We start from the raw sequence: 12,673 nt of genomic DNA on the forward strand, positions 1-12,673 counted from the left end.
ATGTAGCTTTTGTTTTATAATTGGATTCAGTGGTCGCTTGTGTGAAGTGCTGTGCACAGTGTAGTCTGTCTTTACATACAGGATTGACTTGCTATACGTTTCTCTGGTGCAGGCAGACCTCCTGTCCATACACTGCGCTTATAGGGTCGATGTCCCGAGCGGTCAGGCTGTGTACTGAGTAGATAAAGGCGGGGGTCTTTAATATAGATCCCCCTGACCGATCCTCGGTACAGAATCCTGGCTGTCCCGTCTGGAGGCTTTATGGGGGCAGCCTTCTCTCTCTCTGCCTTCCTCAGCTCTGATATTTGCTGCCTTCGTTGGTTCGGGGCTTGAGAGGCTTCTCCCTGTGCATGGATTCTCCGTGGCTTCATGTGCACGATGTGTAATCGATGTATGAACAGCTTTCTACTTGGCGGGACACACAGCAGAATAGGAAGTCAGGGCAGCACAATTGGCTACGGTGCGCAGGCGCAAGATGGCTGCTGCAGACACACAACCTGCACACAAAACCCGTCCGCACACTGCTTTGTGCTGCAAAGTGACGCCCGCTGCACCGTCCTCCCGTTTACTGCTCCCCCCCCCCCCCCTCCTTTCTATCAGTGAAGACGATTCCCTTCTATACACCAATAACTATTGTATAACCCGAGACCACATCGTTTCCGAATGCTTTTCATGTGCTCACAAAGGAGGGTGACCGTCTCATAAGATTTACAACCACCAATGTTTATATCACACAAATCCGAGTCACCCCTCAAATCTGTATGAAGCCGGGGCGATGCACCCCATGTCGTGATAGTCACCCTGTCCTCTGTTCTGCCAGCTTCAAGGTCTTCCGTTATTAATCTAGGATCTATTGTGTGCGTCGGGAACAATGCATTCATTCCCATTTGCCAGATTCAGATGAGAGCAGCCGGATGGGTCTATAGGTCTGGTGTCTGATGTGAAATGTTTACTGTGATGGGTGCCCCGAGGGTGCTGCTGCGCCATAATGTGCGCATGATAGAAGAACAAACATATACAGTATATCCACAATAGAGGCAACCAGCAGCAGCACAGGGCATCCGAGCAGAACCGTGAGCAGGGAGAGCAGCCCTCAGAGGAAATCCGCTAGTAGTACATGAGGTCTAGCAGCAGCAAGTGCCGAGTATTACAGGCGGAAACAGGAAGCACTTCTGGCTGTAAACATTTCTAGGGATGTCAGATCCACAGGACCCCGTATCCGAGCCCCGGGGACAATATACTCTAGGGTACGGGCCACTAAAAGCACCCGCGGGGCCCAATTTATCATCGCTGAAACATTAATCATTTGAGCTATAACAGTCTTCAATTTCTGTCCCTAGGGCTGGAGAAAGCAGGAGCATGTAGCATATATAACAGATGGGGGGCAGGGTGGAAGTGGGGTTGTCTATGGTGCTTCATGTCCGGGTGCTCCCCACACTGCCAACATAAAGTCCATTCAGGGTCAGTCATCCAGATGCAATGCACAGTCCTAATGATCATCTTAAACCTGCAGGTGTCTTGAGCTATAAAAAAAAATACGCATTTCTGTATTTATGTGTGCAATAATGCCGGCACCTAATTCCCAGTAGCCAAAGTTGGTTATGGTTGTGCAAGGATGCAATAGCAGCAGCTCCCCATACCCACAGATACCACACAGCGACACTAAAACTCACTTTACATCAAGACCTGGTGAACTGAGTGTATGTAGGAAGCTGGAAGTGTAAAATATGTTCAGATGTCCAAGCTGCTCATATTTATATCAGTGAACCATAAGGACTGCTGTGTCTGGCCTGTCTAGCAGGATGGAGGAGAACCGTCGCAGGCTTACATCCATATTCACACCCACGGCATGACACCGCCACCACCACGGTTGATCAGATATACTGTAGGTGAAATGAGAATCGCAGGTTGTGAACAGACCAAGGCTTGCACGTCATAGTCCTTCTAGTATTTGATAAGTAGACAGATCGATTCGGAGTGTGTGCGGTTATAACCGACAGAATCGGCTCACTGGTCGGGATAATTAGACTGGGTAGGAGTCCACAGTAATGCTGGGCACACTCTTGCACTTGTAGCTTCCACCGATCAGATATATTGGGAAAGGGGGATGTGGCCGATTTAAAAATCCTAATGCCACATTTCAGCTGAGGTTTTTTGAAACGACATGTATAGGGAATACCAGTACTTCAACCTTGATACCTGTTCTACGGCATACACATGTACAGAAGTAGAAAATAAAAACAGAGAAGTTGTATGCAAAAGTATTGATTTAATGACTATAAGCAAGACAAAGCAATAGACTTGTGCTTCTTCTGCAGACTTGAGACAATGAAATGATTAACCACTTGGGTTTTTCTTCTGTCCCCATCCCCCCCCCAGAACAAAGATAAAAACATTTCTAAAGAGTAAAACGTGAACAGACAAAATAAAAGTAATAAGGCAGGTGAAAGGGGTGACCATGGGGAAAGGGGCGGTAGCGTCTGCTTTCTTCTTGCCCTTCCACCTTGATGCAACACTTCATATACTGGACAGGTTACCACCGGTAAAAATCACCAGACCTTCTCTCCACCAAAGTTTTCATTAATAAAAGTAATACAAAGAAGAAATGCAGTACCATTATTGCATGGTTTTAGAGGCAGAAAGAAATCCTCTACAGGGAGCTGATGGCACCAGGATAACCATATGTAATAGGGGGGATTTTAACAATCATTTCTGAGTGCATGAAAACACAAAATTTCCATTTATAGTATTTATAAATATATCATACAATACTGTCTTCCTGTTATGTCATATATACCAATATGGCATTTTACAACCAGCATAATGCCAACTGATTCTTACAAAAGCGAATCACTTAAACAAGTCAGTAAAATATATGGTTGTACCCGCTTTTTAGACAAAAGGATTTAGGTAAAAAAAAAAAAAAAAAAAGTTTTTTTTTTTTCTAAGGTTTTGATCGATTCTGTGCAGGAACAGGTGAACTCTTTGATGCCAGGTGAATGAATACGTAACCCTATTATTCCGGTAGCAAACAGGTACAGTAATGCCAAATGGAGAGCAGAAAATCATGAAAGCTAACGACATTATTCACTATTCACAGTGAAATGGCTACATAAAAAAAGGAGTCTATGTATTTTCCTTTTGGTAGGATGATAAAGCACTTAGATTGGAGTAGGTGACAGTGCCCTCTAATAGCCCACAAACACCACTGAAACAAGATAGATTGTGGTTTGATTTGTCCATCCAGAAATGATATATCCAAGGTCACAACAATCTCGATAAATGGGTGCAAGGCAGGAGCCCTCATCACAATACATCCAAAGCCTTTCAGTAATCCTCGGGACATTTAGGCGTTTAATCCAGACTAGTCCAAGCAAGTGCTCCTAGGAGGACAAATCTGACACTTGTCAGGAAGCCATGTATGAATCCCATCAGGTCACAACTGAAGAGAAAAAGGCTTTTCATTATAAGTGTGTAGTTGAAGTTATATCCACATAGGTAAAGGCCCATTATATCCAACAAGCCCCATTTATAGCTTGTATATCTCCAGTAGTCCAATATGAATAAACACACAGTCGTCCTTTCCTCCATCAAATCTTCAGGTACAAAAAAAAAAAAAAAAAAAAAAAAAAAAAAAAACACTGCCAAGTCCAGCAATTGCCACTTTGAAGTTTTCACAAAAAAATTAAGCAATTTGGACATAGTGACATGTATTAGCATCTACAAAGCTTGTAATGGCATGAACAGGTTTATAGATCAGGGTGCTTGTCTCTTTTGGTATCCTCGGTCCTCTTTTCACCCAGATGAAGTGGCTGCTGTTCCATTCAGTGACATTTTCCTTGCCCTGTTGGCGAAAGGATTATGGTGGTTGCTGTTAGGAATGGAGCTGGTCCCATTCATGGTTGTGGAAATGTGAGGGAAATGTGGGTGTGGGGACTGGACTGGGGTGTTGGGGCTCGGGAAGCAGGAGGAAGTGGAAGCAACCCCAGCTGATGGGCTTCCTGCCTTGTCACTGCCAGAGTCACTTTCCAAATCTCCACTAATGTTATTCACTCTTCCAGTAGGGTGGCCGATTTTCATCCTCTTACAGGTAGGTCTCACTCTGTACTTTAAAGGCAGTGGCCCATTCTGTGGAGAGAGAACAGGGATCAGGACTGTGCACTGGTATTTACAGTCTCACCTTAAAAAAAAAAAAAAACATCCTTCAGATGCTTACCCTTCTCCAGGTGTATATGTAAGCAATATCCATTAATGTGTAATAGTCTTTTAAGGGTTCCTCTTCATACATGACATCGATCTAAAAGGAATACAATAGGACACGGTCACTTAAGTTCTCTTTTAATCTCTGTGTATTGTAGAACTGAAGACAATGAAAAACCCAAGAAGAAGAATGAATACCTGGAAGGTGCAAGGTATGTCCATTTTGCTTCTAAGAAATTTCCTTAGGTGCATTACAGTCATGGCAGCAGGACAGCGAAGGTACCTCTTGTCATTAGCCTGCTAGGAGAAAGTACAGATAGGCATAACCTATAGGTATTACCAGCTGCAGAGTGTTAGCCTCACTCCTTCCTACTAAAGTATTCCAGGAAAACAGGTATAGGGGCTGGTCTTCAGGACTTTAGAAAGACCTGGAGAATTAGGCATGTGGACAATACCTCTTCTCTTGATTTTTCCTTCTCCCGATTTCCTTTCCGGTCCATTCTATAAAGATGACGAGATGAGGATTATATCAGGCCGTTTATATTAGTGCTTTGGATATTTTATGAGCATTTTAGTTGGACTCACCTGTTCTGATCAAAGAACTCAATGGATAAACTGATAATCTCATCGTCTGTTATGATCCTCTTGTCCTCATCGGCCACCTCTCCTCTGTCTTCATTAGAGCCATTTGTCACTAGGGAAGAAAAAAAACATCCATAGCTGAACAATTGCTTGACTGGTTCAGTGGAAATTAGTGTGTTTGGTAGCAGCAATAATGTATGCTCCAAATATAAATTGAGTCTAGATCAGAAGCATTCAAGAGACTTCGTGGGTGAACAGAATATGTACAGTGCAGGAAGTCATCGGTGGCTCCTTACCATCTGCAGAAGGATGGTCTGCATAGAAGTCTCTTCTTCTTTTCATTTCATCTGCAAGAGACACCCTCTTATAATCACTGCTGCTTTATGTTTGGATTAATAAGACAAAAATACATCGATATTTAATACCTACTCTTAAACAGTCCTGGCACCAGCTTGTACACGATATCTTGGAGGGTTTTGTCTGCCCTGGAAAAGTGAAAAACACTCTAAATACACACAGCCAGGACAGAGCCCTTCCTCACCATGGCTGGATTATTTACATGATAAAGATAGTTCAATGCTAGGTTGACAATGGGACCCCAGACCTCAAATCCAAGTACTATAACCCACCTGATATTCAGCAGAGGTCTGGTCTTGTGCACTTGGACATCACAGATAGGACAATATTTGCTGGTCTCCAGATAACGCACGATGCAGGTTTTACAGACTGCGGATAATGAAATGAAGAAAGTCAAGAGCAAGTCTATGAAACATGACCTCTGCACATTCAGCGATATTTACCGCTATTTCGTACCGAAAATACAAGCGGCATCTTAATACACTCTGCCAGTATTATATATATATATATATATATATATATATATATATATATATATATATATATATATATGTTGCACATGGCAGCAACTTACAAGAATGGAGGCACTCAATGATAGTTGTGGCATCTATGAAGTATCCACCACAGAGGACACACATCAGATGGGGGTTGAGCTCGGTGATTTTGATCCTGGTCGTCCGATGCATGGTGACAGTAGAAGAGGACTTTCTCTCTAAAAGAAACAGTCAATAAGTCACAGATGGCAAATAAAGCCATGTACACATCTATGCAGTAGTGTCCCCAAACCTCCTGCCGATGTTGTGAGCACGGGCTGCGCTAATGAGAAAGACATGTTTTGTATATGAAGGAGTACAGACTCACAAAAGCATATGATGGGCATTATAAAGCAAAAAAATAAATAAATTATAAAATCGTGAACTAAACCGGGGCTCACTCTTATGTCCATAGGTGCAAAACCGAACAAACCAGTTGGCTTGTCTCAGCTGGACTAAGATGAGGAACTCCCGGTCTTATATACCCAAAATGTAATATAAGAGTGGCAGGAGAAGATGGGGCACCCCAAACTAACATGGGCTTATATGAAGGGTGAAGGAAGCAGGGGTCTGTAGCTGCCAACCAGGAAGACAGACTGGTTTTATTGATGAAAGAAGCACATTGCCGTGCGCTGGTGCCCAGGCTGCAATCCTCCCGTTACTATAGCAACATACACTTACACTTGGCATCCTGCCACCGCCTGGAGATGGGGAGGAAACCCAGCAGTGGTTACAGGAGGTGCTGGGGGAGGCATTAACCTGAGCGGCTATGGGCACCAATTAACCCCTTTGCGCAACGAATGGTGAACATGCATATACAGGGTGCAAACTGGTAATGGTAACCCCGAGGAAATAATAGATCCACGTGTGAAACCAGTTTATGGTACTAGATGCAAGAACCAGCTGGTTATCGATGGAAGGAATCAATTATAGACAAGTATTGTTTCTTAAGACATTAGCTAGGGACTTAATCATTAAGGGTAAAGCGACTGTGGTTTGACAAGCGGTACATATAGGAAGGAAAGAATATGCAGATAGATGTCCAGGGGGAATAGACTGGTAAAGGGGGGAGAGGGGTGTCCACCCGATGGTTCCCAACAGCAAGCAGGGCTTCCCCTTCTCGGAATATAGGGAGAATCTAGAAAAACAAATACTGTGCCGCGATCTCAAGTGCAAGAGGCGGGGGAGGTGAACACAAGAGTGGAAGGAGGAGGAAAGAGAGCTGGACAGGAGGAAAAGAGAGGGAGAGAGAGCAGAGAAACCGAGAGGCACCCGGCGCTGTACAGGGAAGAGACAAAGAGCCGAGAGGGAGGGAAGGAAGGCGAGACATCACACCAAGTGCCGGGTCACACACCAGCCTGCACATAGCCGGGGCTGCAGGAAAATGGGGGGTCCCACACAAAACCCACCACCACCAAGGGAACTGCCAATCTCAGCCTTGTTTATAATCCTTCAGAAATGTGCGCCTTTTTATATATGACAATGATAAATGGCTATAAACTAATAACCCAAACCATCTAAATCACCCAAAAATGGTTCGCGTCCTTGCACATTTGAAACAATGGCTATCTACTGCAAATCACAGGGAATGGGTGGGTGAAAGAGAAAATCTGCCTCTAATCGAACGTATTGATAGCGACACAATCGTCGGGAGTCGGGCTGCATTCATTTATAGCGCGAGGGGGGGTAGAGAGCCTTCATAATTCTGTAATAAAACTTCGTAGACTCTTGTAAAATACAGAGTCTGGTTTGTAAATTCAGCAAGTGACTGGGGAGAAGAAGTCCGACACCTATTAAAGGGACACTAACCTTGGAAGTGCTATACAAAGTCCGGCAGAACTGCCGCCGGCCCCCGCACCTTTATGACAGGCAGACAGTTCTCCCCAAGTCACCTGAGCAATCAGTGATATCCAAGCACATGCTGCTTTCACACACACAGTGCCATGGCTGAAGGGCTTTTTATTTCTCAGCCTGATGATGAAGTGCCACAGACTTCTGCCAAACAACCTTCCCAGGGAAATGAAGTAGAAAGGTATGATTTCAATTTTCGGCCGGGCTCAATTATCTATGGGTCAAACCTTTGCAGGTATATCTTTAAAAAAAAATCCCGATGCCTGGTCCCCAATGTCAGATCTTATTATGCACACTTGGAAGATCAATGAAGAAAGGTATATGACATCGCAACCGGTCATATGTGTGAATGAGGACCGGTGAATTCAATAAAAGTCTGCAGCCTTCACCAATGTATTCAGTGGGGGGGCATCTAATGTTAGTGTCTTCTGCAGAGAGGTGACAGCATGCTAGTAAAGCAATACAACTTCTTCACCAACACCACCACTTTCAGATGCAAAAATCGTTCGGTGTCTCACCTCATTCCCGATCTGCTCATTTATCTCCAGGCTTTTATCAGAAGTAACTCTACAGGTTAGAAACGTTCCTATTTTAACAAAGGGACTAGTGTGTTGATCTGATCATCTAAATGCACGCACTAATAACCAGTTTTTTGGGGGACACTGCTGTTTATCTCACACTGACATCTCCATTAGGTGTCATGTCCAGCTTCTAAATGCTGAACCCACAAGGTGGTCAGGCATGTACACATCAATGACAGCCTGAGAGCCACATTCTGCATGTTACAGTAATGAATGTTGCCAGAGGCCTGTTTATGGTCAACAGAAGTGCTTGGCAGAAGCAGTTGAAGAACAAAACCACACACACAAAGGGTTAAAGTGCAGAAAGTTGTGTAGTCGGTATCCTTGGTACACACCGCCAGTACAGTTACTGCCACCAGTACTATCTGAAACCATTCCTCTAAAGTCCACATGGCCATTTCCAATGGTAGAAAAGTTCTAGAATTTATAAAAGAGCCCAGCAGCACCCGACAAATACTCCTGGTACAATGCAAATACTGTCTTATGTAGGGTCATCAATACGGGGAGCTCGGGGTCTTCTGTCACAGGGTGGGCAACATGAAATCAAGACACAAAGTGAACTGTTTGTACTTTTGAGTTTCTACTTGAACCCAAACTCTTTGAGTCCCACGGGTTTTCTATACCATCGTGGTAATAACCCAGGGAAGGCCAGCATAGCTCCCCTGCCAATAGTGATTTACTGTCACCAGCTCAGGGCTTGACACCAAGCAGGGCACGAGTGGGACATGCATCTCCATGTCATCTCAGAATTCCCCAACATGCCAATACACACACACACACTATACACACACACACACACTATACACACACACACACACACACACACTATACACACACACACACACACACACAGTAGAGAGGAGTGTTAGACCATGCTGCCAACTGCAACCTGTTCCCACAAATGGAAGATCCACAATTTTGCACGCTGGTCCTCCTCCTTATACCCGGGCCATGCCAGCTGTGGACATCTCCAGATGAGAACATTGTGAGGGTACACAGAACCTCCAAGGGTGGCAGAGTGAAAAGTATGACATGGATTGTAAGGGGTGGGAGGAGAAGGGGCATGTCTATATACAGGGGTTAGGAGAGAAAACACCACGACTCAGATTGGGCAGCACATGAGCAATCAGAAGATGGCACCTCTGCTCTCACGTGTTCCCCTCTGCCCACCCCTCAAATACCCCCTGCTCCCCCCCTACTACCTGTATAAACCCCCTTTACCGAATTCCAACATTCACACCCCACCCCCATCACTCCCCCTCCTCTTTATTTACGTACAACCAGACAAACACCCACTCTCCCCCCGCCACCACCACAGATACCAACCCCCCACCACGGAGGGCGCCCAGGGCGCACCGTGCACTTACCGTGAGCTTCTCTTTGGGGTGGCTACTGTTGCTGGGGGGTCCGGGGACAATGCGGTGTCCGGGGGGGCGCTCAGCGGATGAGCAGCAGCCCAGGGGCGGCCATCTTGAGCTGATCTGCAGACGCTGTCAGTGCAGGGACTGCGTTCATCCCCCCCTTTCTCCAGCCAAAGCCAAACCGAGAGTGGGAGGTCCCCCGATACCTCGCCGGCTTCCTGTGCTTTGCAGCCGTGCAAGCGCTGCCGCCGGATCCGGGCAGATTACACCATGTTCAGCGCTTTGTCCTGTGCGCAGTGCTCCCGCTCCTCGTCCTGCACTGCCTGGCCCTGCAACTCTTCTTCTCCCCCAGCACAGAGCCCCGATCCCCGCACTCTCTGGCTGCCTCAGTGCCAGGACACTCCGCTCGCTGGAGCCTCACACTGCAAACTGACACCGTCCCCAAAATGGCTCAGAGTCCGCCCGCCCCGCAACGTCACGTGGTCTCATTCCTTAAGGGCGGCCTGGGAATTAGAGTACACACTGTGCACACTCACATCGTCTACACGCTCACTACTGCTGTGTGTGCACTCTTCTCACACACTGTGCACACTCCTGTCTGCGGGCTCAGCTCCTGTACACACCTACATCAGAACAGCAGAGACCAGTGCCAGGCTGCGATTGTTTAATTTCTCATTCCTGATCAGCTAAAGAATCTATCTATGGATCTGTCTGTCTATCTATCTATCTATATATCTATCTATCTATCTATCTATCTATCTCTCATATCTATCTATCTATTATCTATCTATCTATCTATCTATCTATCTATCTATCTATCTATCTATCTCTCATATCTATCTATCTATCTATCTATTATCTATCTATCTATCTATCTATCTATCTATCTATCTATCTATCTATCTATGTCATATCTATCTATCTATTTATCTCTCTAATCTATCTATCTATCTATCTATCTATCTATCTATCTATCTATCTATCTATCTATCTATCTATTATCTATCTATCATATATAGTTTAATTTATCTCATGTCTGTGTTACTGTGGAGACAAGTTACCGCCATGAAGGATCACTAAGAAGCAGCAGTGTACACGGGATGGGGCACAGTCCATGCTCCAGAGAGGACCAGGGACGATCTATCCATCTATATATCTCCCAGGAATTCATCTGGATGTGACGAGAAATGTTCAGTTGATTAATTCTTTAAAATTGCAAAAAAAATCTATAGATTTCCGTGCCACAGAACCGAAGTTACAAGAAATTAATGAAGTAGATCTAGATGTAGACAAAGAACAGTGCCGTGTTCAGCCGTCGCTGTCGTGATAGACTGCTCAGTGCACAAGTATGGTTTATAGTCACGACATGCAGTGTTCAGCATAGCGCTCTATATGTAATAAAGGAAGCTCTAGGTATATACCGTCGGAGGTATACGTCTAGTGATGTCTTTAGGAGGGGGGTATATTAGCAGCATAACCAGTGGAGTCCAGCGATATGTCGAGACCAGGGGTAGATCCACGGGCGACGATATCACCAGCGATTATTACATACATAAGGGTTGCAATCACTACTGGATTTACCTATATGACAGCAGTGCAATTGCTAGACGACAAAGCAGACATATACACAGAAAGTGCGGGGTACTTACTGGTGGATATATACCTACAGTGTACAGCCTGGTAGGTAGGTACCAGGGAGGTGAGTACTGTATGTAACCAGTGTGCAGATAGAATTTTACTTTGCTAACCAAATAAGTAATGAAAATACCCACCGTCTAGTAACCGGGAGTATAGGTATAGTTACATGTAGAATAATAGAGGTGGACGGTACGTGCAGTGTACTGTACAGATACAAGCATGTATTACTATATATGACTACAGTGTATGTAACCTCCGTACACCCCTGTATACAGGTAGAAGAGCCAGCTGTACAGTGACCACAGGGTCCTGACTGACTAGAGGGGGGATACCTGAAGTGTACTGACCAGAGGTGTGGAGGTGTAGTCCCCCTCTACTAGATATACAGAGATCATACATATATATATATATCCTATACATGTATATATACACACAGTGCACTAACCACTCCGATATACCGCCAGTGTGCCGGCTGTATACCAGGGATAGCCAGAGTGTAATAAGAAGATATAATGCAGGGTAATAAGCAGACGTATATTTACAGCCGCGGATTACTGTATATAAAGGAGGGGGCAAAGGTATAAACCGTGTAGTAACCAGGGCGGGATACAGCTATACCTGTATACAGAGAGGGCAACTAGATAACTGCAGGGAGCTGACTAGATAGATTAACCACTGCTAGAACTGACTAGATGGATTAACCACTGCTAGAAGTAACTAGATTGATTAACCACTGCTAGAAGTAACTAGGTAGATTAACCACTGCTATAGCTGACTAGATAGATTAACCACTGCTAGAACTGACTAGATAGATTAACCACTGCTAGAAGTAACTAGATAGATTAACCACTGCTAGAAGTAACTAGATAGATTAACCACTGCTATAGCTGACTAGATGGATTAACCACTGCTAGAACTGACTAGATGGATTAACCACTGCTATAGCTGACTAGATAGATTAACCACTGCTAGAACTGACTAGATGGATTAACCACTGCTAGAAGTAACTAGATAGATTAACCACTGCTAGAACTGACTAGATGGATTAACCACTGCTAGAAGTAACTAGGTAGATTAACCACTGCTAGAAGTAACTAGGTAGATTAACCACTGCTATAGCTGACTAGATGGATTAACCACTGCTATAGCTGACTAGATAGATTAACCACTGCTATAGCTGACTAGATAGATTAACCACTGCTATAGCTGACTAGATAGATTGACCACTGCTAGTCACTAAAGCTATCGTGACTGATCATCCAAAGTGAGAGGAGCAGGTATAAACCGCACAGCTAGTCTAAATGTAACCATAGACTTACAGCAGGAGAGTCGTTCATTTATAGAGCTGCGTGACTTGTTGCAGTTGTCGCGATATCACCGGAAAGCAATTTTGTCCCACAGACATGTCAGAACGAGATGATGTGACATTTGAGGACAGCTGTGAATATGTATGCCGCGATGAGCAGAGTCGTGTACTGTATGTGTACGGCGATGAGCACTGCCGTGTATATGTGTACGGCGATGAGCACTGCCGTGTATATGTGTACGGCGATGAGCACTGCCGTGTATA

General features: G+C 44.8%; 1 protein-coding gene across 2 annotated transcripts; it reads right to left on the reverse strand.

The window, feature by feature from the left end:
• Window positions 1-2,252: 2,252 nt before the first annotated feature.
• BMI1 (BMI1 proto-oncogene, polycomb ring finger) lies at window positions 2,253-9,922 on the reverse strand. 2 transcript variants are annotated; one of them, XM_040434429.1, is made up of 10 exons: window positions 9,472-9,922; window positions 5,714-5,851; window positions 5,412-5,508; window positions 5,212-5,267; window positions 5,079-5,129; window positions 4,786-4,894; window positions 4,656-4,701; window positions 4,399-4,500; window positions 4,217-4,297; window positions 2,253-4,128 (listed from the first exon to the last, which is right to left on the reverse strand). In XM_040434429.1, exons 2-10 carry the CDS (start codon window positions 5,823-5,825, stop codon window positions 3,796-3,798), a joined length of 987 nt encoding a protein of 328 aa, XP_040290363.1. In that variant the 5' UTR covers window positions 5,826-5,851; window positions 9,472-9,922; the 3' UTR covers window positions 2,253-3,795. The 2 variants fall into 2 exon arrangements, with proteins under 2 accessions (XP_040290363.1, XP_040290364.1); XM_040434430.1 differs by having other exon boundaries at window positions 3,796-4,128; window positions 4,399-4,497.
• Between the last annotated feature and the right edge of the window lie 2,751 nt (window positions 9,923-12,673).

This window comes from Bufo bufo, chromosome 5, assembly GCF_905171765.1.
Source record: "Bufo bufo chromosome 5, aBufBuf1.1, whole genome shotgun sequence".
In the NCBI taxonomy this organism is placed as follows: Eukaryota; Metazoa; Chordata; class Amphibia; order Anura; family Bufonidae; genus Bufo; species Bufo bufo.